Source organism: Aspergillus wentii, assembly GCF_001890725.1.
Source record: "Aspergillus wentii DTO 134E9 unplaced genomic scaffold ASPWEscaffold_1, whole genome shotgun sequence".
Lineage (NCBI taxonomy): Eukaryota > Fungi > Ascomycota > Eurotiomycetes > Eurotiales > Aspergillaceae > Aspergillus > Aspergillus wentii.
In genome coordinates, this window is record NW_024467832.1 from 3,936,296 (window position 1) to 3,957,072 (window position 20,777).

Sequence of the window (20,777 nt, forward strand, 5' to 3'; positions counted from 1 at the left end):
GCACTGGAAAGAAGAGATATAAACCAGCTTACTTCTCTGTATCAGCATCATCATCAACAATCCAACTCAGTTCTACAATCGTTTATCATCCAAACCAACAAATCACCATGAAAGCCTCCCTCCTCGTCCTCGGCCTTTCGGCTCTGGCTTCTGCCGCTCCTGTCGTGGTATACTCATACTCTGCTCCTACCTTTCGTCTATATTGGAACTAACGTACTTTACCTAGGATACGGGCCTTATCAACGGAGACATCGTCGACGCCGATGTCAGCGCCCTGAACCATCGCGACGTGATTGATGCCGATGCAAAGGCTTTGAACCACCGCGACGTGGTTGATGCCGACGTCAGCGCCCTGAACCACCGTGATTTGGTCGAAGCGGATGTCAGCGCCCTGAACCATCGCGACGTGATTGACGCCGATGCAAAGGCTTTGAACCATCGCGATTTGGTTGACGCGGACGTCAGCGCCCTGAACCACCGTGACTTGGTTGACGCCGATGTCGTGGTCGGCAGGAGTATCGGCGGAGTTTCTGACACCAAAGCCGGTGCTTCTAGCGGCCACAAGTCTACTACTCGGTAGATTAAGCCGGAAGCTGAGCGTCCTCACTCGATGCATGAATCAGGATTAGAGGTGAGCCTCAGTCGTCACTGGTTAGGTGTCGAATTCGCTGGTCTTGTTGAATGCTATCACGTTCGGTGGCTTGAATATGTATTGGCGTATTTATTGTATACTACATATCTATCTATCATGTACCTATCAAGTTCTTATGAACTGCTGTATGTGAATACACTCTTTGACGTTACCTTTTATACTAGAATGTTATATATTTCATAGAGAATAGGCTAAAAGCAAAAAGTAGAATCAATAGTGTACATCTTTGCTCATCACAATCCATTGTTTGAAGATCAATCTGCAGATGTGATATAATGACCCCTGACTGACGAAATATATCATCATTATTCAACTGCATCAACTCTTCTACTATCCAACCTAGTCATCATCATACGACAGCTCTGGCTCCCATCATGTCAACATCACCTGAACTGGTACTCTGCAGGTTAGTTTAGTTTGTTACATGGATTTATTACAATATCACAGTGATCAAGGATATATTATGTAAATGAATCTCTTTTAGTACATGGCCAGTTCATCATGCACAGTCCATCACTGGATTGACAGCGTGGCAAAAGCAAAAACAATAACGTGAATCAATAGCGGCGATCAGATAATTATGATAAACTATCGATCATCTCCGCTCGTGCGTACATTAGATGTGAGACTAGATCTACTAGTTGGACTATACTAGATGTTGATCTTGTATGGCATCATTATCCCTTCCCCTGGCTGATGGAGATATAAGTATGTGACTTGATCTGTATCTTTTCTTCATCAACACACTCTCATTCTCTATCATCTACTCTATCATCCATTCTCTTCAATCTCTCTGTCACTCTTTAATCTATCATTCTATCAAAATGAAGTCTGCCATCCTCATCGCCACTCTCTCGGCCCTGGCCTCTGCCGCTCCTGTCTCTGTATGCTCCCTCCATATCTATCCATCCATCACCATCTAACATATGCAGAACCAAGCAAGAGACCTCGTCAACGTCGACGCCGGCAACAACAACTTCAACAGCAACGGTCCCCCCGTCCCCCTCCCCTCCGGTCTCCCCCGTCGCGATGGCATCGACCTCAATCTTCTCAACAACAACTTCAACAGCAAGGGTGCTTCCCGTCGCGCCGTGATCGACGGCAACCTGTTCAACGGCAACTTTAACAGCCGCGATGTGGCTGATGTCAAGGCCGGCGCTGGTGTTGGAAACGGAGACGTCAAGGCCGGTGCTGATGCGGGTGTTGCGCTGCGTCGGGCTCTGGCTGGTGCTAACGCGGACGTTAACGCTGCTCCTGTGAATGTCAACGCCGGTGCGGATGTTGGCCGTCGCACTCTTCTGGGCGTCAATGCTGACGCCAATGTCAACGCCGGTAAGGATGTGAATGCTGGTGTTGATGCTGGTGTGAAGGTTGGCCGTGCTCTGCTTGGTGTCGGCGCTGACGCTGGTGTCAACGCTGGTAAGGATGTGAATGCTGGTGTTCAGGCTGGTGCGAAGGTTGGCCGTGGTCTGGCTGGTGCTGGTGCCAACGCTGACGTTGACGCTGCTCCTGGTGTTAACGTGGATGCTGGGGCGGATGTCAACCGTCGTTCTCTGGGTGTCAACGCTGACGCTGGTGTCAACGCCGGTAAGGATGTCAACGCGGGTGTTGATGTCGGTGCAAAGGTTGGCCGTACTCTGGCTGGTGTTGACGCCGGTGTTGATGCCGCTGGTGTTGATGCCAACACTGGTGTCAAGGTCAGCCGTGAGATCAACGCCGGTGCTGGTGTTGGCGATGTCAAGGCTGGCGCTGGTGTTGACGTCCGCCGTGATGACATTCTGGGCTTGAATGCTCTCAACAAGAACTTCAACAGCAACTAAGCCGATCTGAGCATGTATCTACCATATACCTATCCTGTCTTAATCTTAGTGTCTAGTCCACCATGTTGGCAATCATACAAGTCTATAGTCTAGTGGCTATAGTCATTGCATTGTTGATAGCTTCTCTATACTATCTTTCTCACCAACACGTCCAAATCAGTCGGTTTGACAAACCACAGATTCTCCGTCGTCCAGTTCTCTCGTAGAAGAGTAAAGTCGAACTCTCTCAGCAGTCTGGGAACCAGTTTCGATATTTCCAGAATGGAAATATGCCTCCCAAGACATGTTCGTGATCCGAGACCAAACTATCCAGTTAGCATCATACAGTAGATAGAGAGAGATAGACACACCGGCATGAACATCTCATTCATCGCCTTCAACTTATCCGGTCCAGCTTCAATCCATCGTTCTGGCCTGAATGATGCTGCATCCTCAAAGACATCTTCGTTATAATGCGCCACCCAGACATTGACCCCAACGACAGTTCCAGCTGGGAAGAATCGACCGCTGATTTCCATTCCCTCTGGCACTTCTCGCCATAGCGGCAGTCCATTTGCGCTGTGGATGCGTAGAGCTTCTTTAATGACGGCCTGGAGATACGGCATGTCCTGGCTTTCTTTGAATGTCACCTTTTCACTGCACTTTCCTTTCACAGTATACTCGTCAATCTCTCTTTTCAGTCTGCTCAACACATCTGGACACCGACACAAATGATACACAATCGCAGATAGCGTAACAGCAGTTGTATCCGACCCAGCGACGATATTCGACTGACACATGATGAATAGATGGTAATCGGTTACCTTGTCCGGATTCTCCTCTTTGGCTTTCACCATCTTCCCTAGGAAATGCTGCTTCTCGCTCTGTCCGTGTTTCGCTATCATCCTCTGCACAAACTGCATGATATACAGCCTTCCCCCGGCACCAGACCAGCTGAATCGACTCAATATCCCGAATAACCACGGATGCAGCCGTGGATAGATGCCGATGAGCGTGCCGTATCTGACTACTTTTCTCAGCGCGGCAATAGTCCCTTGTATATCCTCGCCTCGATCGAGGAAGCCGAATCGTTCCCCGAATGTAATGTTCCCAATAACATCAAACGCATAACACTGAAACCAATGCCCCATATCCAGCGACAAAGCTGTATCAGCGTGCTCCTTTACCCGCTGAATGAAGATATCCGCGCAATCATCGACAAAAGACTCATAATGCACAACCGAACTCATCGAGAAGAGGTTCGTGAACCGTTTTCTCGTTTCAGCTACCCAACACACTCATTAACACCTCCTCATCAACAGCATACTATATCACGTACCATGTCTCCTCACATCCCGATCCGGAAACAAAGCCCACCGATCCGGATCAGGATGTTTCCACACCTCGTACCAGTCCGATTTGGGGAATTTCGACCCCATCCCGTAGATCGTTTTGATGGACGATAGATCCGCCACGCTGTACATGTTTGGGGCGACGCGGACGATGGGTCCATATTGTTTGTGGAGGGATATATTATCCTGCTCGAAATGGCCGTTGCGGACGCGGTGGAAGTACCAGAGCCGAGTGAGGCGGGTGAGGATGGGCCCGGGGAGGGAAGAGAGGGGGGAGGATATAGTCTTGTAGAGGTGATAGATGAGGAAGAGGATGAAAGTGAAGAGGAGTGGAGTGAGCATTTTTGGTGGTTGTGTTGTCTGTTGAAGGAAAGACGGTGAATATATATAGTAGATATATACTTTATGCTCGATTAGGTCATAACATTCTCGTGTAACAGTATCCACGTGTAACAACATGCATATGATATATCATATCCAACATCTACATCTGATTCATCTTCTCCTCCACCTCATTGTACTTGTTAAACAGCATCCAAAACACGCCTGCCGTGACGACCATCACCCCACTCAACGACGCATACTCGACCAACACTTTCGGGTCTTTGGATACAGGCGAGAGTGTAATGCCTAGTGCGCATCCAACAGTAAACATCACCAGGAAGATGGACGTGACGATGCTCTTCATGCTTTTTGGCGCTTTGGTGTAGGCGTATTCCAGGCCGGAGACGTACGCGAGGATTTCGGAGAGGGAAGTAAGGGCGTGGATGGGGAGTTGGAGGAAGACGTTCACCTATCACTTAGTATATATAATATAGATGATGGTGTAGACTCACTTGGTTAGGCAGTTTCCCATTCTGACTGCATTCTGCTCCAAGCGGGGTATCGTAGCATGGGGGCGAGGTATAAATCACTACTCAGTTAGATAGATAGAGATCATCTATGCAAAAGACGTACAGTGTTGAATCCCAGCAGCATAGGCAATGGCACACGCCATGGCCAAAAAGCCCACTGTGATTCTGGTGATGGGTTTAAACGGCATTTTCCATCGCTGCAGAGTCGGATAGACGACGCGTTCCCTAGACAGTCAGTACACATCAACTACAGCGACAGAGACGTACATCAACGGAACCAGCATAAACGCCGAAATCGGATTGAAAAAGCCCACTACCCTCATCAGCATATCATAAAACCATAAGACAGATAGGCATACTCATATCATTCGGAATCCCAAACGTCTGCATCGTCGCCGCCTGACTGACGATATTGCTATTCGTCTGTCCGTAGCAGATCCAGAAGATCGGGCTATTCATCAGTTTCATCCATCGTTATGAGGGCAGACATACAAGAACAGACTGTTCATTAGCATCATCCATCATCTGGATATCAGAGACATACAAAACTCGGCACGCAACAAGCGCACGCTTCAACTCCTCCACAAAGCCCTGATCACACGCGCCTAATGCCTTGACGCTGTCGAAGCTGCCGTGTCGCACGCGCAGATAGAGCACTTTGCTTGCTTTGACGAGGGGGGATTCGCGGGGTTGATGCACCACTATCATTCCTTATATTAGCATATATCAAGTATATAGAGTAGGTGAGGTACCATATCTATTCCTCCCAATAACCAACGCCAGAATAGGCAATGTCCAAAAACACAACGAGAGCAAGAATGAAGCCCAAAAGGCGACTTTCAGTTCCAGCCACGAGGCCGGAATGACGGATAATGCGCCGACGTTGATGATCCTTCATCGTCAGTCTACTCCTATACACATATAAGATGCAGGGGGCGTACAGAAAGTATCGCCCGTACATAGTAGTCAGCGTCATATGCGGATCAACCACCACCATCTCTCCACTGTCGAGCATTTTGACGCGTTCTCGGCGTTCAGTGTATTGTTCTGCGATGAGGGGGTTGACGTTGCTTGTGATACAGCCTGTCCTGCATATTTTCAGTATCAAAGATATATAGTATAGTATATGAGGGCATACCCAATCCCAATCAACACCAACGAAACCATCAACCCCGGCATTCCAGCCCCGTGATCTAAACTCGGTTCTAGCGATGTGAGGAAGAGAATCAGACTTCCTAGCACCATTATCCTATCTTCATCAGTATATCATTTCAATTGAGTATGTAGAAAGTAAGAGGGATACCCCGTCCCTAGCCATATCGTCCGAAACCGCCCGAGATAGCTATCTGCTATAATGGCGCCAAAGATGGGCGTGAGATAGCACCAGCCGGAGTAGAAGTAGTTGATTCCTGTTGCGACGGATTGGCCCTTTCTTTATCAGCGTGTACATAGAAAAGGTGAGGGTAGGGCGTACTCTTCCCAATGCACCCGGTCGTAGGTCGTCTCGTGTATACTGGATGTAGTTCTCTATCTTCATTAATATTCATCATCTCATATATATATCAGATCAGACTCACGCATAGGCGCCGTGATACTCCGATAGGTGAATCTCTCCGCCAACTCGACCACAGCAACTAGATACACCCACGGCGAGATATCATCACACACGCGACGAAGGTTCGGGGGAATCACTTCATGATCATGTTCGTGTTCGTGTTCATGCTCATGCTGCTCCGCACTCTCCTTCTCCGCAGTCGTATCGGAATTCAAGTCGGACATGTTGAAAATCCTTCACTTGTCGGTTCGAGTTGAATCTTGATTGCCACACTGTCTATGATGTTGGATATTTATACTCTCAATGGCAGGGATGTATCATGGGATCAACGCATCGGATTGGATTGACAATATGCAGGATTGATGGTAACATGGACGGCGGTTGAATGGGGTATGGATTGTCATTCTGATGTATACTTTCTACCACTATGTAAACAGGTTCCCAGGCTCTCATGGTCAGGATCACGACCAGAAAGCACAGACAGACAACGTATGCTCGGTTGGCAGCGGAACAGTGACATAATGCAGATGATTGTCCGTATCGTTACTCTCTCTGTAGGCTGAATTCCCCGTGGCCAGTCCCAAGGGATATCCCTTTACGTTGAGGAATGGGCATGCAAGGTACTTCATTTTTCCAACTGTTTATTGGCTGTCCATTATTAGAATATTTACGAATCAACTACACAGTGCACTCGGGACACTGGAGAAGCGAAGCTAGCAGCTAGCTACCTCCCTTACCACCACATGCGCCTCCCCTAGCACCCCCTTCACCACCAAGACCAGCTCATCCACCGCCGCCAGCACCTTTAGATACGAGCTCACCGCCACGCAGTACCGCCGGTAATTCTCCTCGCGGATCTGCTCCACCTCCAGCCCGATCCCTGCGTGTCGAGCCACCCAGAACTCATGGCATCGTTTGACGAGCGGCGTGGGGAGGAGCTCGGGAAGGGCGTCGCCGGTTTTGAGGGATTGTTCGACGACGCCGAGGACGGCCATGATGTCGCTGATGCTGCGGTTTTCGAGGAGGCCGGTTGTTTGGGAAAGCCGCGTTTGCAGGGCGGGAGGGAGGGACGCGGATTGATATAGCAACCGGCCAATGTTCTGGTTGAGGTCTTGACAGAGGCATTTGACCTTGGACAAGGTCTTGCTGTCGAATGGGGAGCTGGAGAATTCCAACTTCAACAGGGCGATTGGGGCATCCAGGTTGGAGAGCGTTTCGGCCATGTCGACGGATATCTGCTCTGCTATCAAGCCGGTTTCGCGGTCTGAGCGCCCCCAGCAGGAGAGCAGGAGAGCGTAGTGGTCTGTCAGCGAGCGCATCGCGTTCGACAGCGACTTGCAAATGTGTCGAGCGGCTGATGGCGGACGGGGGAAGATCTGCACAATCGTTGAAGCGGCGAGTCCGACAAACACGAGGACCAGTCGACGCCAGAAGACGTTATATCCCACGCCGGGGTTGCCATACGCCGGGATATTTCTGTCTCGTTAGCATGTCCCTAACCAACCAATCCGACAGACTTACACATCATCATAACTATACCCAATAACCAGAAGGGCAGTCGCAGCACTCATCAACGTCCCCTGCAGAATAGCAGGCGATCCCCACAACCGCAGACTCATATGGAACATCATTCCCGCGCCACTGACAATCGCCAGTGGCACAGGATCGCCATCTTCCTTTCCAGACGCGATATACCATCCAATCAGACCCAGCACGCCTCCGACAATCGTCCCCGCCGTACGGCAGATCACACTCAGCGCAAAGTCACTCATATACACCAGCATCGTGGTCTGTCCCATGATCAGCGCCCAGAATCCCTTCTCGCGATAGTAGAAGCCAGCACTGGACGGAATGACGGCCGGCACGCCGAGTGCAATCGTCACAATCACCATTTTCATCGCGTACATTCCTTCCGCGTTGATGAGCCAGTGGTAGAGACCTAGAATTGCCCTGCCAGCTCCATTGCGCCGTTTCACCGTGTGTCCGCGACTAATCTGCAGTCGATGCTGTGCGTCCTGTGACCGCTTCTCCACCTCATCTGGATCTTCCACCGGTGACTGGCCCGGAATCGAAGGAACAGGCGTCTGGCGGAATATCCAAGCAGCAGCGTAGCGAAGACTAGTAGGGAGCCAAATTCGAGGACTGGGCCGGCCTTCCAGTAGAGCGATGATCCGAGAAAGCAGTTGATCTAAAGAATCAGCCACGGCGACGACATTCTCCTCAAACACCATGCCAATCATGATGCCGCGGATCGAGTGCACGGGAATCTCATCCGTCTGTTTCAACTTTCCGTCTTCCTCGAACAGACTTCCGTGCTTCTCAATCAGTTTGTCCGTAGTCTCTGTAGCGAAGGAAGTGCGAACCGAGCGCAAACTCTCCAGCAATTCGTGACTTTTCTTAAGTAACTCTGCGTTCTTCTCCGTCGCCTGTCTGAATGCCCATCTCCGCGAATTCACCGCATGGATACACTCAGCCGCCGTGGCAATGACATCCTTGCAGATAGCAAGAATCTCCCCACTAGCCTCGCGCAGCACTTCAATCGTCTCCGACCGCGCACTCTCCGCCTCTGGACTCTGAATCGCCTCAATCATATCCATATTCTCGAGTAGTTGGCGTTTACCCACGCTCGGCACGGGCTTCTCAGCCGCACCGTTGGCAGAAGACGCCGCCCGGATTTCCTCTAATCTAGCGAATCCACGAACACGCGTGATGTGAAAGTCCAGCAGAGCCAGCGTCGCTATCAGCGTTTGTCGGATCGGTTCTTGGAGACTCTTGATATCGTCTGCACTCCAGCGGCCGCGGGAAAAGTCGATAGGCAGGAAGCCCATGCCTGGTTCTACGGCTTTGTATGCCGCGATCATCTGGGATTTGGTTTTTTGGAGATCTGCGAGCTGGAGTTCTTCGCCGTCGGAGAGGCTCTTGATGGTGTACTCCACTGGGTTTTTGGATAGATTGAAGAGGTCTTGGATGGCGTTGAGAACCGCGTAGGAAGTAGACTGGGGGAAGAAGATGATGGAACAGGCCAGGCCGATTCCAATGCCAATCGCAGACGGTTCAATCAACAACTTTGGCAGGGTTCCTGAGAAAGAAGGCAGTAGAGGACCAAAGGCGAGGAAGAGATCCGAAATAATTGTACCAAAAACCTGGACAAGGGTGAACTTGGGGTTTTTGACACGCAGACGAGCCTATCTTGTTAGCTTGCTCTACCAATTCACAATGGCAATACCAACCAGAAAGTAGATGAATAGACAGATCAGCACGAAGAAGATAACAGTAACCCTCGTGTCAAGCATGAAGCCATCGTAGATTAACTTCTGCTGGACGTACGCCACACTCTGGCCAGTCGAATTGGCCTGCGAGTATGCCTCCTGCCCCAGCGCCTGCAACTTGGCTTGCGTTTCTGCTGCCGGACGGGCTGCATAGGCTGCTTTCATCACGATAACACCCCATGCCCAGGCGAGCGCCATACCAAGCAGCAGCGTCAGACTGACGAGGATAAAGACGGACACAATCCCCGATGGGGGGACGATAAACAGAACAAAACTGCATAGTTAGTATAATCTTCCATCTCAATTAAGCAGACATACCATGCAAAAAACGTGGCCGTGCCAATCGTCCTCAGCGACGGCAGAATGTACATCAGCAGCGACGCGACCCACGAGGCAATCACACAACGCACCCAGACCTTGAGCTCACGGGGGTTGGTGTAGTGGGCGAGCCATGCCGGCACCTTTCGCTTACCCGTGGAAGGATCGCGGGAAAACATGATGCATGGATGAGAGAGCACAGATGAAAAGAGAATTGAGGGATTTGGATGAAATAAATTAAATTAGGATTGGGGACTGGGACTAAGACCATGGATCGGCATGATCGGCGCGGAACACAAACGCGGAACTATCGAGGCACTATCGATCCGATGTCCGCACGAGATGATGATATTGATGAGCTATCTGGTCTAGTAGTTGGAGATTCTGATTCGTTAGTCCGATCGAGATGATCCATAATGCGGAGTGCTCACTCGATCAAGTTGTCGTCTGGATCGCGACAGTACACGCTGCGGATTTTGCCAACCGCCCCAGTCCGTTCCACCACCTTGTTTCCTTCCAGGACCTATATCGTCAGTATAATATAAAGTATATGGATAGGAAGATCAAACCTCGATATCAGCCTCTCTCAGTGCCTGCAACACACTCTCCACCCGCTCCTCCGTCAGGAAACACAAATCCGCACTGCCAGGGGTGACATTCTTTGCTTTCGGCTCGAATTCCTTGCCCAGCTGGTGCAGGTTGATCTTTTGCTGGCCAAAGAGAAGAGCGTGTCTGATCAGTTAGATATGATATAGAGCTGTCGGAGTACGAATGGTTACCGCTGGATGTCAGGGCTGGAAGGCGAAGTAAACACTTCGTGTCGCATACCCAGTCTGGTCGTGTAAAAGGCGACCGTCGTGGGAATGCAGCGGACAGTCAGGACGAGATGGTCGAGGGATTTGACGGCAAAGGAGGCCATTCTGAGAATAAGAATAACTATAGGAGTGTTGAAGAGTGTATATTCGATGGAGAGAAGAGAAGAGGTTTTGGTGGGGAGCATATAGGCTAATGGCTATGACTGCCTGAGGCTGCCTAAGGCTGCCTAAGGCTGCAATAGTGTCTATTCACCTCTATCTAATGGATATTTATGAGTACTTTACAACACATCCAATGATACTATATGTAATTTCTATCAGTATACACCAACACGCATACTCACCAGCCCAGATCCCTGTCAATCAGTTGCATGACGGCCATCTCAGCCGGCCATACTTGAACAAACTCCTGAACTCGCCACTCCATATTTTACAATATCGTCGTTTACCCTCACAATCTTGGAGGCCATGGTCTCCCACAGAACATTGGTGCAAGCGCGGATTTCATCTGTGGTAGGTAGAGCAGGCAGTGGCTGGGAGTTCTAAAAGGGGACGGCCACTGGTTTCCACATCGTGAGAGCAAATATTGAATGTGGGTAATTCCTGAATGGAAGGGAAATGGGCAGTAAGGAAGACGAGTGATTTCTAGTCAGCTGACTGCGGGGTATCCCATGTATTTCACCTGATTTGTTTCAATATCAAATCTCTCTCAGCTAGTCTATCATGACTTGGGATATCGCAACAGCTGATGAAGAATGGCTGATTGACCTTTGTCATAAGAAGGGACTGGAAGGAAATCGAGTCATCCAACTTTCCAACCAGATTGCAGTCAAGTACGACGTAACAGCCGCTGAAGCCGCAACGCAAGAGTTTGCATCCAACACGGTGGATTCGAATATCGTTCACATCCCCCGAGTCTACCGATTTATTCAAGCAAAGGGACTAGCACCCAAAGGATACCTATTTATGGAATACGTGCCAGGCCAGAACCTGAAAGTTGTCGATCTGGAAACCCGCAAAGACCTTGTGCCTCGCATTGCACAGATCGCAGCACACCTGAGCCAGATACAAGGTCAGAGCCCAGGTCCCGTGGGCGGTGGTGAACCACATGGATATCTCTGGGGCGATGATGGTGCAAACACGACACGCTGTCGAGGACTTGAATGCATACATGAATAAACGGCTGGCGTTACGCAATGATTCCATCGATCTAGCACCGCATGCTCTCGTGCTATGCCATCTGGACCTCTGTCGAAGGAACATCATCCTCAAAGCCGATGGCTCTCTCTGTCTTGTCGACTGGGGCTCTGCTGGTTTCTATGCCCGACTCTTCGAGCTCGCAGTGATTCCATGCATGCTGCCATATGACGCCCCCTATGAGCAGCCGCTATTACAGGAAGTCGAGAATGTAATGCGTCTGACAAATGAAGAGAAGCGACTTACTCAGCTTGTTCACCATGTCCGTGCTGCAAATCTGAGATATCTGTTGTATGACTAGGCATTCTTTCTTTGATTTGGTTTAGCTAACTGATGTATAGCCATGAGCAACCCTCATTTGATTATGCTGCGTTCATGGCAAAAAGTATCCAATGAGACTGAGCATTGATTCGGCCTGAATATATAGAATGATCTATAAGCAAACTGTACGCTTTATTTATTGTATCCATTAACCCTGACTCCTGAATAAAAAGTAATAATGTAATAAAAGCCATCACAATAAATGACAAATGGACATCACATGCATGCAGCTCTGATTGGCCATGCGGTGATCGGGCATTCATTAGCGCCGACTGCCGAGTGGGTCAGCCCTGCCAAGACTTTCCGACTCCAATTGCTTAGTCAGCAATCACATGGCTCTCGTGTCGATCACTTCAACCAAGACAGTTTTATGTCAACAACCTGAAGTGTTAAATCATGGATTTGGACCTGTTAGACGCTCTCCAAAGAGCAGGAAATATCTGCATAATCTGATCGACATCTTCGACGCAGTTGTACCCATGAAAGCTAAACCGTACTCTCCCCTGGCCATTCCACGCGTACACACCAGCCTTGCTCATCTCATTCACGATTTCTGAAGCGCCGGCACAGTCAACCGTCACGCTGGCCCCGTGTCGCGCTGTATCAACTGGCGTGGAAGACGGGATACCCTCTCTCTGGAGCCTTTCAAGGAGCGCGGCCGTCAATGTCTGAACGTGTCTCTCGATATCGGCAGCATCCCACTGGTTGAGAAACACCAGAGCCTCCCGTAAGATATAAATCGCGAGATGGGCAGGATTACCACGACTAAAGCACATGGCATCGTTACGGATCTCCAGTCGAGTCGTTTCCCATTGTGGTCGAACCGCGCCTAGAGAGAGAGAATGCCATCCCCCAGAGACAGGTTTCCAGTGCGGTCTTCTCGTCTGGTTCCAGTATGCGATTGCCACTCCAGTCGTGGCGAGTAGCCATTTATAGCACGCTGAGAATGCAAAGTCGGCTATCGAGGCGTCAATAGGCGCATATCCAGCTGCCTGGGTAAAGTCCACAATGAGGATAGCTCCAACCGAGTCAGCAAGCTGGCGATAAAGCGAGAGATCAACCCGAGTGCTATCGAAATATGACACGTAGCTGACGGCAATAAGGCGTGTTTTGTCGTCCACCATGTCGCTGAGATTGCCGGCATTGTAATACCGCATTTCCGGGCCCTTTCTTTCTTGTCTTGGATTTCGCTGGTATTGCTTGCTTCTCAGAGAAAACGGTCCAACGAGACTGGGGAATTCATCTTCGTGGACGCACACATTATCTCCATCGTCCCAGTCCAATGACTCGAGGACCATAGAGATTCCGTCAGCAACGCTCGGGGCGAATCCCACTTCTTTAACTGAGACTTTCCATGCTTGAGCGATCAGAGCTCGAACATCCTCTAGGGATTGAGTCTGCTTAGCGCGCCCTGTATGCCCCGCAGCCTTGTCCTTGATGTATTTTGCGAGGGCTGCATTATGCCTCTGCAGAGGGAGGCTTTCGCCAGCAGCACAGACGTGAGTGACTCCAGGAGTGGCATGGAATGATGCGAGAGGAAATAGAGGTTTGTCTGCCATTTGAGCTTGAGGAATGTGCAGGAATGATTGTTCAAAATATGACGGCGGGGAAGATCAGTGCGGGGAAGATCGGGTCTCCGATGGTGTCAGAATCGCTATTCATTGCTAATTATCACAAATAAGGCAGTCTATATCGCTAATATCGAGGCGGTTGAGGTACAGTAACCTGTTCAGGATGGCCATACCCAGTATACCCAGGAGGAGGATGGTCAGGAGGAGCATATTGAAACTGCTGATCCATCTGATTCCCTCCCATTTGATTTCCTCCCTGATTCCCTCCAGACATCTGCGTGTTTACCAACTGCTCAGGCGGAATATCACTCGGACTCGGCCCAGCTGGCATCTGCAATCCACTCACCGACGAGCCAAACTGCGAATCGCCCTGCGCACAATGAATCGTATGCCTTAACATCATCACAGACGCATTCTCCGTCCACGCATGGCCCGCCAATATCTCCTTCACCGGCACCCGATGATTATAAAACCGCTCGTTCTCATCCGTCCGCTCAATCACAATACTCCCATCCACCTGCACCCCCGCATAGAACCCCCGACTCTTCACATACGACCAGATCGGCGCTTGTCGCTTATGCACTTCCGACTCCAACACGCCGCCCATTCCCACCGGCCCCGCGGCAACGGTGATCTCGCTGCCCAGCGTCACGCGGACTCTAGTGAACGCCTCCAGCGCTTCGTACGTGTTGATCACCATCACGCAGTCGTAGATATCCGCACCAACCAGAAACCCCAATCCAGCCGTATGCAGCATAATCCCAGACGGGGCGCTCCACTCCCCCGTCTCCGGGATACGAGATATCACCACCCCACTGCCCCCCGCACCACTAAACCACAACCCCGTCCGCATAGCAGTAAAGATAACCAACCCCTTCGCGTTCCGGATCACATCCGACGGAATCTTCTTCAACACCGTTGGCTTGCCGCGTGGCTTGTCGATCTTCCCATCTGCCGGTGGCTGAGGCGTAGGCGTGTCCTCTTCAATGTAGACACCGTCTTTGCAGAAACTGCGCAGGATGCGAGCTGCTTTTTCGCTTTCTTTGTCGAGGGTTGTCGGCCAGAAGGCTTCCGAGCCGAGTTTGTTGCTGAGTCTGTTTACGGGGGCGCCGAGTTTGTCAAAGGCCGCCCAGGCTTTGTCGAAGCCTTTTTTGCTGGCCGTTTTGGTTTTGTCCCATTTGTTGGACATTTCGTCGTATTTCAGCTTGAGATTTGAAAGAGGAATGAAGAGAAGAGAAGAGAAAATAAAATGAAGGGGAAAGTATCGATTTGGGACTATTTAAAAGAATACCTAGGCAGACATATACATCATAGCGGGGCGCCAACTAAGCCTCGCAAGCGTAATCATTGCCTATCTAGGCCTAGTGCCGCGTGGATCCCCGCCAAGCCCAACTATGGATAGCGTCACGATTTCCTATTCGGGACATCTAAATACGAATACTACTGGGCAGGGGAAGCTTGCGATGCAAGCGCGACACAATCTCCGCATAGTCCTCTTCCTCCTCGGCGGTAATGATACCATGGCGGATGAGAAAATCAATCATCACACACGCGCTGGCCGGTTTAAACCGTCCATCCAGCATCGCCTCTTTCACCTCCTCCATGCCCATTAAATGGAACGCATGCACGTCGTCATCGACAGGTTTAAACACCACATCCTCTTCCACCTCCATATCATACACGTACAAGATCCCCGGATTCATCAACCCACTCTGTCCACCTGACCGTTCATCACTAACATTCAACCACGTCACTGTCCCCGCGGCCCGGACATCCCGTCGAAGTATCCTCTCTTCCATGCCCGCCTCCTCACTCGCCTCCCGAACCAAACACTCCATCGGCTTTTCTCCCGTCGCCATCCCCCCCGCCACCGTATTATCCAACGCACCGGGATACGTAGCCTTGTTCAAATTCCGCTGCGGAATCCATACCTTCAGCTCCCGTGACTCCCCCACGCGAACGTACACAGTCATATGCACACCCCGCCCAATGATTCCAAACATCGAAAACGCAGACCGATCAATGCCAACCCGGAACCGGGCGCCGACGATGGGGAATTCCTCGTGGCGGGGTTTGCCCAGCGCGGGGAATGTGCCTTTTTCGCGGGCGAGCTGCACCTGTGCGTCGATTATGGCGGTGCATTTTGATTCCCAGTTGATGCCAGCAGGACGAATAAGATGGATAGTTTTTGCGGAGTGGTTTAGCTGGAAAGAGTCTGTCCAGGGCATTGCCTTGACGACTGAGGGGATCAGGAGACCGTGCGGCCTTGGGTCGTCGGGGAGGCAGAATTTCCAGAGGTCTGGTTGGGATTCATCTTCGTAGGGGAAGCTGGGGTTGTTAGTATTGGACGTTTATGTAGATTGGGGATTTTTACTTGTCGCAGTCTTTGACTACGTCTAGTATGGTTTGCATGGTGATGTTTGTTTTAGTTCTGTTGGAGGGATGGAGCAGTGGTGAGGGGAAGGTGGATTATACTTTTTCCATGCCGGTATATATACATTTATTAGATGTCTTCGTTTCGATATAATATTTTCATAATATCTGTAGATTGAATCTCATCTGGACTATCTGATCTACATCAGCATTCCTTCACCAGTCTACCTAAACCACACCGACTTACTAAGTTCAAGCAAAAACAGGATGAATCCTCCCATTCTGCCTATCAGCCAATCTCTCCCCCATCAAACTATACATATGTCGTGCCCATGCACAACATACCCCCCGCGTATCCTTCGGGTCAATCATCTCCTCTATCCCAAACGCATTCGCCGTCCGCACCGGGTTCATCAACCGCAAATACTCCTCCTCCAACTCACGGTAGCGCTCTTCTTTCTTGCCTTGCTTCTCCGCCTGGCGAAGCTCATGGCGATGGCCGACTTCAATGCCTCCGTCGAGTGGTAGGGATCCCCATTGTCCTGATGGCCAGGCTACCTGCATGACTGGATCGCGAGATCCGATCATAATGCCTCCTGCTACGCCAAAGACGCGGCGGGTAACGACGTTGAATATCGGCATCGTGGTTGAGAAGTAGGTTTTGGCGAGTTCTACCCCCCAGCGCATCGTTGCTGTTCGTTCCGCTACGGTGCCGATGGCGTATCCGGCTGTTTTGTTAGATAAACTTCAAACTGGGTAGATGTAGACTTACGAACGTCGATGAACTGTAATACCGGCAAGTTCATCACATCGCATAGTTTCAGTAAACGTTCTAGTTTCTGACTTCCTGCTGCGTCCAAGGCTCCCCCGTTGACTTCGCAGTTCAGCGAGATAATTCCCACGGGCCGTCCTCCCAGTCGAGCCAGTCCACCGATAGCTGTCCGTCCCCAGAGTGGTCCAATCTCAAACCACGATCCCTGATCAACCACGCTCAGGATGATCGTTCTGGGGCTATACATCCGCGTTTGTCTTCGGGGGATGATACTCCGCAAGCCCACATCCTCACGATTTTCAGGATCTTCGCAGTGAATCACCGGTGGTGCCTCATTCCCTGAATTGGGGAGATAGCTCAACACCGTCCGTAGCTGCTCGTAACATTCTGCTTCGTTGGCAGCTAGATTGTCGACTGTCCCATTCGTACAGTGGATCATTGGGCCTCCTAGATCTTGGAAATCAAGATCCTCTTCAAATGTGGCTCCCTCAACAACCTTTGGGCCTGCATTAAACAGACATCCGATATCTGCAGCCATGACGGAAAAGTGACAAGAAACGACTCTTGCTGCACCAAGACCAATCTGCAAAGTCAGTATACACTCACTTATCAAGTAGGATACATACAGCAGGCCCAACAACCGCTCCCAGATTAGGAATACCCATGTTCAACTGCTGTACCACATGTTTGAACATTGGAAGATGGGGAAGATAGCTCCATCCCTCCTTGCGAATCGTCGTAACACTCCCCCCTCCCGACGACCCATCTACCAACTTAACAACAGGCAGCTTCAACGCAATAGCCAGTTTCTCTAGATAGATCGTCTTCCCCGCCGTCGATCCATCAGCATGGCCTCCGCGAATGCTAAAATCATCCGCCGTAAGCAAGACCTTTCGACCCCGGAGCTTGCCCATACCCTGTACATTGTTACTGGGGACAAAGGCATCAGGTGTCTCGCGCATAGGCCCGGTCTGTTTCCATTTTACTGTTCCTGAAACAGAGCCTATTTCTTGGAAACTGCCTGCGTCGAGGAGTTGCTCGATGCGCTCGCGTACCCAGAGCTTGCCGGCTTGTTTTTGTCGGACATAGCCTCGATTATTAGGATCGGGCTTTGAGGCAATCGCACGGAGTGCATCGATTTGAGAGAGAACGTCTGAGTAGTCTGCTGGGAGACGTGATGTTGTAGATTTTGAATTGGCCTTTTTCTTTTTCTGGTTTGCGTTTTCTGTCGGTGAAATGTGCGATGAGACTTGGTTCAGTCTTTCTGTAGCTCTTTTGGATTGCGAATCCCCATTTCTGCTCTCCTTGGAGTGAGTACTATCGTCGTCTTTCATTTTGCTGTTTGTGTTTTGGTATATTCATACAATCAGTGCTTCTATACTCATCTGTTGTCTTGGTCCTTTGCATTACCCCATCTGAGGGGTAATCCGAGGTCCGAGGTCGCCACACCGACATAACAATATGGCCCAGTGTGAGGGGTAGCTGTGTCCTCTTATACAAAATTGTATATAGTATATTTTTTAGACTGACGACTCATTCATGAGCAATTGCAGAACACCACTTATATAATGTCACTCTTACCGCCACCACGACCGATCAAGCGACTTCTGATCGCTAACAGGTATGTGAATTTGGTGGATATCAAGAATTCATAATAATCATTCCAGAGGAGAAATTGCCGTTCGAATTATTCATGCTGTGCGGGAATTGTCGTCTTCTATTGAGATATTCGCTCTGTATACATCGGATGATCGCTCCCATTGCGATATAGGTCGACCACATCATGCACTAGAGATTCCGGCGCCTGCAGCCTACCTAGATATTTCTCTTCTGGTAGGACTAGCACAGAAACATTCCATCGATGCTGTACATCCTGGATATGGCTTTCTTAGTGAAAGTTCCGACTTTGCTCATCGCATGTGGCAGGATGCTGGGGCAAGCGTCATTGGACCAGGCTGGGAGGTTCTGGCACGTACAGGGGACAAGCTCCAAGCAAAGCAGCTCGCGGAGCAATGCAATGTACCGGTACTCAAGGCGATGACCCATCCAACAGACAGAATCGCCGATATCAGAGCCTTCGCACAGCAAGTTGATTACCCTGTCATGATCAAGGCTGTTGATGGAGGAGGTGGTCGAGGCATTCGGTTGGTGCGCGATGACGGCGAGCTCGAAAGCTCCGTTGACCGTGCAATTGGAGAATCTCCTTCTCATACTGTATTTGTGGAGAAAGCAGCTGTTGATGGATTTCATCATATCGAAGTCCAGGTGGTGGGCGATGGAACTGGTCAGGTCAGACATCTTTGGGAGAGAGACTGCAGTGCGCAGCGCCGGTTTCAGAAGATCGTCGAGTGTGCACCAGCTTTGACGAGTGACAGGAATCTTGTTGGAAAGGTGATCGAGTCTGCATTGAGAATGGCGAGCACCATCCGCTATCGATCTCTCGGAACGTTCGAGTTCCTTGTTAACGCAGAACGATCAGAGTTCTACTTTCTCGAGATCAACCCACGCCTCCAGGTGGAACATACCATTACCGAATCCATCACAGGCATAGACTTGGTGCAGACGCAACTCCTGCTGGCCCAGGGGTGCTCTCTGCAACAGCTAGATCTATATGAAGCCAAATCAGATGACTCTCCTCCGACAAGATTAAGCTCTATCCAGCTCAGATTATGTGCAGAGGATCCAAACAACAAATTTTCTCTGGGTATTGGCAAAGTAACCGAATTCTCAGTACCAAGCGGAAATGGAATCCGAGTAGACACCAATGTCGATGTTTCGGGCTCGTCTCAAGTTATCGTGGGCTCGAATTTTGATAACCTGCTAGCAAAGATCATCGTCACGGCATCAAGCTGGGAGGCAACTGTCCGAAAAGCGCAGCGTGTTTTGGCGGACTCGAGGATATCTGGCGTAAAGACCAACATCAACCTCCTGCGGGGAATCGTTGCCCACGAAGACCTTTTATCCGGCAAAGTTGACACTCAATGGCTGGGTGCAAGGCTTGATCAAATTCTCAGCCTGGGTAATACGATATCAGCATCCATCAAAAGTAACGAAACACCCAGCACCAACCAGTCAATATCGCAAACTTCCATGCCATCGTCAAATCTTCTATTTCGGAAAGGAGATGCGTGGTCAGTCACCCTCGAGCCAATGCAGGATTCTTCTCAGAAACAGCAACATCACTTACAATTATCTCGCGTTCTGCGTAACGAATTCCCCTCCTCTCTCACTGCAGAAATCGAATACACCACCCCATCATCTAAATCGGCCGTTCCCTATCGACTGCGGCTGGATGCCACTTCGACTTCTGCATCAGCTCTGGTATCTTCGTCCCATCGACGGGGCGATTCCAGTAATCCCAGGCATATTGTACTACCCTTGTCCGGAAAGCTGATTGAGGTGCTGGTGTCGGAAGGAGACCGCATCGCAGAGAACCAAGTGTTGGCGTTTGTGAAACAGATGAAGATGGAATTGGAAGTTAGAAGTCCACGGGCAGGGAAGGCCAAATGGGCTTTTGAGATGGAGGATGAAGAAGAGGATGTGGCAGAGGGGATGTTGTTGGTGGAGTTGGAGGAGGACAAGGGCAAGGTGGAGGTGAGGGGGAAGCTGTAGCAGTCATTCACAGTGCTAGTCACCAACTGGCATCTGGAATATCATGATGAACATAGTGGCAATTCCACAAGTATGTATCACTATATGTCCTGGATTAATTATAAAATAAACACATCATTTTCATATTAAGATATTCCAGATGCAATATAGAGTATGAATTTCATCTTATTTAGTTGTTTCATTTAGTTGTGCTGTATGCTGTCCTTCATGCCACTATAACAGGTAAGGTAAATTTCACTTGACTACACAATACCCTACAATCTATAATCTTCATGATAAATAAAATCTTGCATCCCAGATATATACCAGGTATATAT

At 50.0% G+C, this 20,777-nt stretch overlaps 12 protein-coding genes across 12 annotated transcripts; 4 read left to right on the plus strand and 8 right to left on the minus strand.

Moving 5' to 3' along the window:
* Positions 1-107: 107 nt before the first annotated feature.
* ASPWEDRAFT_167517 (uncharacterized protein) lies at positions 108-580 on the plus strand (the record flags this gene model as incomplete). The annotated part of the gene is made up of 2 exons (XM_040830156.1): positions 108-167; positions 227-580. 2 exons carry the CDS (start codon positions 108-110, stop codon positions 578-580), a joined length of 414 nt encoding a protein of 137 aa, XP_040695178.1.
* Positions 581-1,335: 755 nt separating this feature from the next.
* ASPWEDRAFT_35063 (uncharacterized protein) lies at positions 1,336-2,585 on the plus strand. Its single transcript, XM_040834143.1, has one exon. It carries the CDS (start codon positions 1,579-1,581, stop codon positions 2,470-2,472), a length of 894 nt encoding a protein of 297 aa, XP_040695179.1. The 5' UTR covers positions 1,336-1,578; the 3' UTR covers positions 2,473-2,585.
* Positions 2,586-2,597: 12 nt separating this feature from the next.
* ASPWEDRAFT_102595 (cytochrome P450) lies at positions 2,598-4,145 on the minus strand (the record flags this gene model as incomplete). The annotated part of the gene is made up of 3 exons (XM_040827494.1): positions 2,598-2,777; positions 2,823-3,736; positions 3,791-4,145. The coding sequence occupies 3 exons, from the start codon at positions 4,143-4,145 to the stop codon at positions 2,598-2,600; spliced, it is 1,449 nt and encodes a 482-aa protein (XP_040695180.1).
* A 142-nt stretch (positions 4,146-4,287) lies between these two features.
* ASPWEDRAFT_48069 (uncharacterized protein) lies at positions 4,288-6,436 on the minus strand (the record flags this gene model as incomplete). Its single annotated transcript, XM_040837054.1, has 12 exons — positions 4,288-4,596; positions 4,640-4,716; positions 4,761-4,882; positions 4,925-4,970; positions 5,017-5,108; positions 5,202-5,358; positions 5,410-5,549; positions 5,599-5,745; positions 5,796-5,906; positions 5,961-6,085; positions 6,132-6,184; positions 6,235-6,436. The coding sequence occupies 12 exons, from the start codon at positions 6,434-6,436 to the stop codon at positions 4,288-4,290; spliced, it is 1,581 nt and encodes a 526-aa protein (XP_040695181.1).
* Positions 6,437-6,925: 489 nt separating this feature from the next.
* Positions 6,926-9,978, minus strand: ASPWEDRAFT_167521 (uncharacterized protein; the record flags this gene model as incomplete). Its single annotated transcript, XM_040830157.1, has 4 exons — positions 6,926-7,688; positions 7,734-9,397; positions 9,443-9,755; positions 9,800-9,978. 4 exons carry the CDS (start codon positions 9,976-9,978, stop codon positions 6,926-6,928), a joined length of 2,919 nt encoding a protein of 972 aa, XP_040695182.1.
* On the minus strand, positions 9,938-10,756 carry ASPWEDRAFT_35070 (VOC family protein). The gene is made up of 4 exons (XM_040834144.1): positions 10,579-10,756; positions 10,369-10,531; positions 10,231-10,322; positions 9,938-10,183 (listed from the first exon to the last, which is right to left on the minus strand). Exons 1-4 carry the CDS (start codon positions 10,716-10,718, stop codon positions 10,168-10,170), a joined length of 411 nt encoding a protein of 136 aa, XP_040695183.1. The 5' UTR covers positions 10,719-10,756; the 3' UTR covers positions 9,938-10,167.
* A 193-nt stretch (positions 10,757-10,949) lies between these two features.
* Positions 10,950-12,227, plus strand: ASPWEDRAFT_35071 (uncharacterized protein). Its single transcript, XM_040834145.1, has one exon. The coding sequence runs from the start codon at positions 11,338-11,340 to the stop codon at positions 11,791-11,793; it is 456 nt and encodes a 151-aa protein (XP_040695184.1). The 5' UTR covers positions 10,950-11,337; the 3' UTR covers positions 11,794-12,227.
* A 294-nt stretch (positions 12,228-12,521) lies between these two features.
* On the minus strand, positions 12,522-13,691 carry ASPWEDRAFT_23592 (uncharacterized protein; the record flags this gene model as incomplete). The annotated part of the gene is made up of 1 exon (XM_040832504.1): positions 12,522-13,691. The coding sequence occupies one exon, from the start codon at positions 13,689-13,691 to the stop codon at positions 12,522-12,524; it is 1,170 nt and encodes a 389-aa protein (XP_040695185.1).
* Positions 13,692-13,827: 136 nt separating this feature from the next.
* ASPWEDRAFT_732379 (DUF500 and UBA/TS-N domain protein) lies at positions 13,828-15,067 on the minus strand (the record flags this gene model as incomplete). The annotated part of the gene is made up of 1 exon (XM_040839299.1): positions 13,828-15,067. The coding sequence occupies exon 1, from the start codon at positions 14,890-14,892 to the stop codon at positions 13,828-13,830; it is 1,065 nt and encodes a 354-aa protein (XP_040695186.1). The 5' UTR covers positions 14,893-15,067.
* Positions 15,068-15,130: 63 nt separating this feature from the next.
* ASPWEDRAFT_48073 (putative thiamine pyrophosphokinase) lies at positions 15,131-16,115 on the minus strand (the record flags this gene model as incomplete). Its single annotated transcript, XM_040837055.1, has 2 exons — positions 15,131-16,031; positions 16,078-16,115. 2 exons carry the CDS (start codon positions 16,113-16,115, stop codon positions 15,131-15,133), a joined length of 939 nt encoding a protein of 312 aa, XP_040695187.1.
* Positions 16,116-16,218: 103 nt separating this feature from the next.
* On the minus strand, positions 16,219-18,301 carry ASPWEDRAFT_147200 (uncharacterized protein). The gene is made up of 3 exons (XM_040829520.1): positions 17,475-18,301; positions 16,849-17,431; positions 16,219-16,804 (listed from the first exon to the last, which is right to left on the minus strand). The coding sequence occupies exons 1-3, from the start codon at positions 18,180-18,182 to the stop codon at positions 16,329-16,331; spliced, it is 1,767 nt and encodes a 588-aa protein (XP_040695188.1). The 5' UTR covers positions 18,183-18,301; the 3' UTR covers positions 16,219-16,328.
* A 115-nt stretch (positions 18,302-18,416) lies between these two features.
* ASPWEDRAFT_147203 (putative pyruvate carboxylase) lies at positions 18,417-20,571 on the plus strand (the record flags this gene model as incomplete). Its single annotated transcript, XM_040829521.1, has 2 exons — positions 18,417-18,469; positions 18,516-20,571. The coding sequence occupies 2 exons, from the start codon at positions 18,417-18,419 to the stop codon at positions 20,458-20,460; spliced, it is 1,998 nt and encodes a 665-aa protein (XP_040695189.1). The 3' UTR covers positions 20,461-20,571.
* Positions 20,572-20,777: the final 206 nt, after the last annotated feature.

What these genes read in the sequence shown, in the direction of transcription:
- ASPWEDRAFT_35070 (XM_040834144.1), bottom strand. Translation starts at nt 10,718, where the DNA reads ATGGCCTCCTTTGCCGTCAAATCCCTCGACCATCTCGTCCTGACTGTC. An exon ending in TCCAGCCCTGACATCCAGCG is followed by an intron (nt 10,532 to 10,578) that starts GTAACCATTCGT and finishes CTAACTGATCAG; the next exon opens with ACACGCTCTTCTCTTTGGCC. An exon ending in TGAGAGAGGCTGATATCGAG is followed by an intron (nt 10,323 to 10,368) that starts GTTTGATCTTCC and finishes CTGACGATATAG; the next exon opens with GTCCTGGAAGGAAACAAGGT.
- ASPWEDRAFT_35071 (XM_040834145.1), top strand. Translation starts at nt 11,338, where the DNA reads ATGACTTGGGATATCGCAACAGCTGATGAAGAATGGCTGATTGACCTT.
- ASPWEDRAFT_147200 (XM_040829520.1), bottom strand. Translation starts at nt 18,182, where the DNA reads ATGAAAGACGACGATAGTACTCACTCCAAGGAGAGCAGAAATGGGGAT. An exon ending in GAGCGGTTGTTGGGCCTGCT is followed by an intron (nt 17,432 to 17,474) that starts GTATGTATCCTA and finishes CTGACTTTGCAG; the next exon opens with ATTGGTCTTGGTGCAGCAAG. An exon ending in ATTACAGTTCATCGACGTTC is followed by an intron (nt 16,805 to 16,848) that starts GTAAGTCTACAT and finishes CTAACAAAACAG; the next exon opens with CCGGATACGCCATCGGCACC.
- ASPWEDRAFT_35063 (XM_040834143.1), top strand. Translation starts at nt 1,579, where the DNA reads ATGCAGAACCAAGCAAGAGACCTCGTCAACGTCGACGCCGGCAACAAC.